General features: G+C 37.7%; 1 protein-coding gene across 1 annotated transcript; it reads left to right on the plus strand.

Moving 5' to 3' along the window:
* Positions 1-4,235: 4,235 nt before the first annotated feature.
* Positions 4,236-6,815, plus strand: LOC103520233 (putative phospholipase B-like lamina ancestor; the record flags this gene model as incomplete). Its single annotated transcript, XM_026831436.1, has 2 exons — positions 4,236-4,516; positions 6,654-6,815. Coding segments are annotated over exons 1-2 (342 nt in total), but the record flags the coding sequence as incomplete, so codon positions are not given.
* Positions 6,816-6,948: the final 133 nt, after the last annotated feature.

Below are 6,948 nucleotides of genomic sequence, written 5' to 3' on the forward strand. Positions count from 1 at the left end.
GAAGGAACCCCCTAAATTACAGGACCTGAACGCGTATGCAAGTTTATATATATTGCAATGAGTTCCGTGCGTATGTATTTGCTAGATCTCTAGGCGTATAGGGTATACCTAGCACACTCCAGCACTAATAGTAGGTATATGTACATTTTTAATGTCCCATATAAATTTATTACCTCAGCAAGTAGGTTTTAGGTTTTAAGATCAAGGCAGAATGATACTAGTACAAAACTCGTATGCAAGTTTATATATATTGCAATGAGTTACGTGCGTATGTATTTGCTAGATCTCTAGGCGTATAGGGTATACCTAGCACACTCCAGCACTAGTAGGTATGATTTGAGTCATGATTCAGGATCACATCCCGGAGCTTTTGGCGAGGGGAAACCTTTCTTACTAATTTGTCCGAAGGAACCCCCTAACAGGACCTGAACGCGTATGCAAGTTTATTTATATTGCAATGAGTTACGTGCGTATGTATTTGCTAGATCTCTAGGCGTATAGGGTATACCTAGCACACTCCAGCACTAGTAGGTATGTACATTTTTAATGTCCCATATAAATTTATTACCTCAGCAAGTAGGTTTTAAGTTCAAGGCAGAATGATACTAGTACAAGACCAAGGTTACAAGTACATACCTACATACCTTGCTCAATTGCTCATACCTCAAAACTCTGTCTACTAGTACAAGACCAAGGTTACAAGTACATACCTACATACCTTGCTCAATTGCTCATACCTCAAAACTCTGTCAAGGTAATGGAACTTGACTGGGGTTGGGTGGTAGAGAACATCTCGGATAGTTTCGCCCTAGTGGATTCATAATCGAACGGTCTGTTCGAATTCCAGCAGTGACATAAAATAATCCCGTCAGAGGAAGACCATTTGTAATATTAACGAGATAACAAGATTGTAATATAATAGGTCCAAACAATAGTAAAGTTTTCTATCATAGATTTTAAAGTAGGTACCTAGGTAAATGTTGGTGCCACTATAGTGCTGTGCCCCTATTTATGTATTTATGGAAGACATACTAAACAATGGCCACAGCAGGGTGTACAACGATCTCTCCTATGCGAGTAATGATGAGCATTTCATATTGGATGATGAACTCACAATGTCCACGTTTACCATTGTCGAATCAGGTAACTATCTACGAGTGAATTAGTTTTCTTCCTCAATCATCCAGATATTAACCAAAGTCAATGACTTGATTTTTTTCTTTTGAGGAAAAATCCAATTTTTTGATACCTACTTTAAATGTAATGCCTACCTTATTGCATGAGAGGTATTTTGCCGGTGGCCGCTAACCGCAAAAAAAAAAAAAAAAAAAAAAAAAAAAAGTCGAAAGTGCTGTGCCCCTATTTATGTATTTATGGAAGACATACTAAACAATGGCCATAGCAGGGTGTACAACGATCTCTCCTATGCGAGTAATGATGAGCATTTCATATTGGATGATGAACTCACAATGTCCACGTTTACCATTGTAAGATTGTAATATTAATAGGTCCAAACAAAAGTAGTATTCTACTAAAGTATTGATAAAGATTCAGAAAAAAAAATAGTAAAGTTTTCTATCATAGATTTTAAAGTAGGTAGGTAAATGTTGGACCCTTGGAAATAGTGCCGAAAGTGCTGTGCCCCTATTTATGTATTTATGGAAGACATACTAAACAATGGCCACAGCAGGGTGTACAACGATCTCTCCTATGCGAGTAATGATGAGCATTTCATATTGGATGATGAACTCACAATGTCCACGTTTACCATTGTCGAATCAGGTAACTATCTACGAGTGAATCAGTTTTCTTCCTCAATCATCCAGATATTAACCAAAGTCAATGACTTGATTTTTTTTTCTTTTGAGGAAAAATCCAATTTTTTGATACTTTAAATGTAATGCCTACCTTATTGCATGAGATGTATTTTGCCGGTGGCCGCTAACCGCAAAAAAAAAAAAAAAAAAAAAAAAAAAAAAAAAAAAAAAAAGGCCCCCACAAGGACTTCCAAAAACACACAAACCCCCCCAAAAACTAAAAAAAAAAAAAAAAAAAAAAAAAAAGGTCGCCAACAGGACTTTCCAAACAGACCATATACCTACGTATAGCTATAGATAGATGATAGACCATGTAGGTACCTACATTTTTATGACAGTTCAAAGGGAATCCACACAAGAATTCGAAGGTGATAATTTGACATTTTACACCTTTTTTGTTTTACTGTGTAAGTATAATTGACCGTTAACGTGTGGCCAGACATCAATGATCAATCATCGATCGATGTGAATCAACGTCGAACATGTGTGACACACCTTTATAATTATATCATTTAGAATATTTATTAAACACCGTTTATTTATTTATTTATTTACACAGTGAACGGGCGTACCCTTTTCTATCTACCTATCTGTTTTACATATCGAGTTCCCTAGCTAACCTATTAGTAAAGTTTTCTATCATAGATTTTAAAGTAGGTAGGTAAATGTTGGACCCTTGGAAATAGTGCCGAAAGTGCTGTGCCCCTATTTATGTTAAAAAAAAAGTTTGATAGAGAGAACTGTAACTGCTGAGGTCTTATCGTCCCGAAAGCAAAGAGAAGGAAGACAGGATAGGAGAAAGCCGGCCGAGAACGAACATTATGCGTTCAGGATGGAATCCGCCCCGGGTAAGCTACTAATCACACTTTAAGAAGGCTAACTAGTTCAGTAGTTCCCTTTGGAGAAAATCTCCTAAGCCAGTATAACATTTCATATTTTTCTAACAAATAAAATTATAACCCGACCTTTACACTGTCTTTGTGTTTTCATAATAAAAAAATAAATTCAGTCAACGATGTTAAATTTAAAATCACGGTCAAAATTTCATGTTTCATACCAGGTCAATTCAACAAGTCATGAGCCAATTTCATATTTTTCTAACAAATAAAATTATAACCCGACCTTTACACTGTCTTTGTGTTTTCAAAATAAAAAATAAATTCAGTCAACGATGTTAAATTTAAAATCACGGTCAAAATTTCATGTTTCATACCAGGTCAATTCAACAAGTCATGAGCTTGTTTTTACAATAAAAAATAAATTCAGTCAACGATGTTAAATTTAAAATCACGGTCAAAATTTCAAGTTTCATACCAGGTCAATTCAACAAGTCATGAGCTCACTTCACAGAACAATTATGCACTATGCAGTCGAAATGAGCTATCTATCAAATAGTCATGAGCTCACTTCACAGAACAATTATGCACTATGCAGTCGAAATGAGCTATCTATCAAATCCAAAATCGAAATTCAAGAAGAAACTTGAGAAACAGGATTTGAAAATCATAATAGAAATGTGAAAAGACGTAAATACTTACCTCAATAAATCAAAATTCAATCCGATGTTTTCATTTCTGTATTCAGTAGGTTACCCATCAGATTAGTGCAGATGGAGAAATATTAAGGCTACCATTCAGGGGGAACTCTAACAGAGCACCATCTGTTCTCCCCGTAGCGTAGTCGAAGATATAATGGGGAAAGGATACGTGAATGCCAACCGTTCAAAGAACGAACCTTATCTGTCAAGGATAAAGTTCGCCCGAGGCGGGAATCGTTTCCGCGACCTGACAACTTGCTACCTTCCTATCTAACCAGGCTGGAAAACAACTGGCATTTCTTTTCACTTTATCCTATGTTATAATTCCCAATCTAAACTCTATTCTCTGTCCCTCACAGATGGGCCACTCTGGAGATTGAAACTCAAGAAACATATTCGGACGCTATACAAGCCTGTGCGGCGGGTATGCTCGAGGGCGCGGGTATCAATCAAATCCAAAATCGAAATTCAAGAAGAAACTTGAGAAACAGGATTTGAAAATCAAAATAGAAATGTGAAAAGACGTAAATACCTACCTCAATAAATCAAAATTCAATCCGATGTTTTCATTTCTGTATTCAGTAGGTTACCCATCAGATTAGTACAGATGGAGAAATACTAAGGCTACCATTCAGGGGGAACTCTAACAGAGCACCATCTGTTCTTCTCGTAGGGTAGTTGAAGATAGAATGGGGAAAGGATAGGTGAATGCCAACCGTTCAAAGAACGAACCTTATCTGCCAAGGATAAAGTTCGCCCGAGGCGGGAATCGATTCCGCGACCTGACAACTTACAAAGCAGGGTGCTACCTTCCTATCTAACTAGGCTGGAAAACAACTGGCATTTCTTATCACTTTATCCTATGTTATAATTCCCAATCTAAACCAGATGAACTCTATTCTCTGTCCGTCACAGATGGGCCACTCTGGAGATTGAAACTCAAGAAACATATTCGGACGCTATACAAGCCTGTGCGGCGGGTATGCTCGAGGGCGCGCTCTCGTGGCAAATGATTCAACATCACTGGCAGAACACTATACAGAAGACGTGCAACGGACGTCAAGAATTCTGCGCGCGCACCCGGGACTATCTGCGCGAAAACATGGAGACGGTGCGCAAGACGGCGGAACGGTTTGACACCATAGATCCGTTCTGGCATCAGGTAAGACCTTACTAAACGAACGAATCGAGTTCTAAATTTTATCTCCACAATTTTGCATTTATTTTGCCTGTCTGTTTGTTTCGCAAGATGATAACTCTCGAACAGTTAGTCCGATGTAGACCAAATTCGACACAATCGAAAATATCTCATTTACTTTGGGCAAGGGGTAACCACCGTGTTTTAGGGATTACCATAATGATTTAACTACCCTAGAAACAAGAACGCATTAGTGAGTCCAGAACGCATATTTCCAAGTCAGGAAATCAGATTAGGCTCTTGACAATATTGTCAAATTCTTCCCTATACAGTCGAACCTGGATATAAGAGAATCCAGGGGACCACCCTTTTTTTCTCTTATGTCCAGGTTTCTTGTAGACACACACAATTGCAGTTCATAATGCTGACTTTTAGACAAATTCTCTTATATAAAGGTACGATTTAAGCAAATTCTCTTATATAGAGGTAAATCGTTACCTTGGGCCAGAAAAAGATTCTCTTATATCGAGGTTTCTCTTATATTTCTTCTTTTATATCCAGGTTTTTGACTCAAAAATGAAGGGCCCAGAAATTTTTCTCTTACCTATATCCAGGTTCGACTGTACCTACATTTTACCTAAGTATTTTACTTTTTACGTCACACTTCAAGTACACTGAAAAAAAAAATTTCCAAGTCAGTATTGTTAGGCGCAAAATTAACTGGATATAGTTGTATCACCTTAAATAGGTGTGAAACATATCACTTAGTTTGATTTTTCATCAAGTGTGCTAAACATCACATTGTCCTATTATCTTGATGACATCCATAATGGGGGAAAACACTCTTAGCTACCTATTTACAGCCTATAAATTATCTAATCCTTCTGTATGATTATGTAGGAGCAATAAATAAGGACAACATTGATATTACGATTCCGTTCTAAACAATGTCGTGTTGCATCGAGTGAAGTGAAGTGAAGTATGAGTTGCATTGTTAGATTGTTAATGCAAGTGTAAATGTGCTAAACATCACTTTGTCCTATTATCTTGATGACATCCATAAAGGGGGAAAACACTCTTAGCTACCTACCTATTTACAGCCTATAAATTATCTAATCCTTCTGTATGATTGTGTAGGAGCAATAAATAAGGACGACATTGATATTCCGATTCCGTTCTAAACAATGTCGTGTTGCATCGAGTGAAGTGAAGTGAAGTATGAGTTGCATTGTTAGATTGTTAATGCAAGTGTAAATGATTAGTTATATGTATAGCCGTCATGAAATTTAATCTCCACTTCACAAGATAACAAATATGTGAGATACGAGATATAAGAGAGAGGCGGTAAAAAATTTTAATGGCTTACACGTGTTTCTGCCTATAGTGTAATTATCAACTTCTTCTTCTCCTTCCTCTTCTACTTCTTCTTCCTCTTCTTCTTCCTCTTCTTCTTCTTCTTCTTCCTCTTCTAATTCTTCCTCTTCTTCTCCTTCCTCTTCGTCTTCTTCTTCTTCCTCTTCTTCTCCTTCCTCTTCGTCTTTTTCTTCTTCCTCTTCTTCTTCTTCTTCTTCTTCCTCTTCTTCCTCTTCTAATTCTTCTTCTTCTTCTTCTCCTTCCTCTTCGTCATCTTCTTCTTCCTCTTCTTCTTCTTCTTCCTCTTCTAATTCTTCCTCTTCTTCTCCTTCCTCTTCGTCTTCTTCTTCTACCTCTCCTTCTTCTGCTCCTAGGGATAATTTGTTTGTAGTCTTATCGGTAGGTATTACTGTCAGGTATGTAAAGTACTTACTACATATCCGAATAATGATTCGAAGACTAACGGGTAGGAATTTGTTCTGGTAAGCAGAAGGTGCTTAGTTCGAAAAATTGACCCTCAATTTCCATACCTAACTTATCCAACTTCACGTAGAAAAAGTATTTTCCCCCCAGCCGTTGCGAGAACGAAACATATCTACATATTTAGGATAAAATCCGCCCCGGACGGGAATCGAACACGCGACTTAGCGCTTACTAAGTAGACGCGATACCTTCCAATCTAACCTGGCTGGCTTAGGATAAAGTAAACGGATATAAAATTTGTATGATCGCCTGAAAACTATGTCACGTATGCAATGTGCACAGCATAAAACACAACCAAAATTCCTCCCATCTCGCTTTGTTCCAGGTACATCTATTCTACATTCAGCTAGAGGGGATTGAAGTGGGCTGGAGATCCGGAATCAGACGAAGCCGGAGAGAGTATCCCTCTTCATCGAGTGCTCCTTCTAGTTTCAAATCAATCGAAACCAATAACCACGAACCAAAACCACTAGATCAAATGCTGCGGGTAAATCTTACCACTATGGGATGATCAATCATTTAACTGATGGTTGATGGTCCACTTCAGTCTTCTAATCTTTGTAAGAGTTCACCCCTAATATCTCCAAACTGGATGCTTATATCCCATCTTTATTCTCATG

This window comes from Diaphorina citri, unplaced genomic scaffold (genome assembly GCF_000475195.1).
Source record: "Diaphorina citri unplaced genomic scaffold, Diaci psyllid genome assembly version 1.1 scaffold3347, whole genome shotgun sequence".
Lineage (NCBI taxonomy): Eukaryota > Metazoa > Arthropoda > Insecta > Hemiptera > Psyllidae > Diaphorina > Diaphorina citri.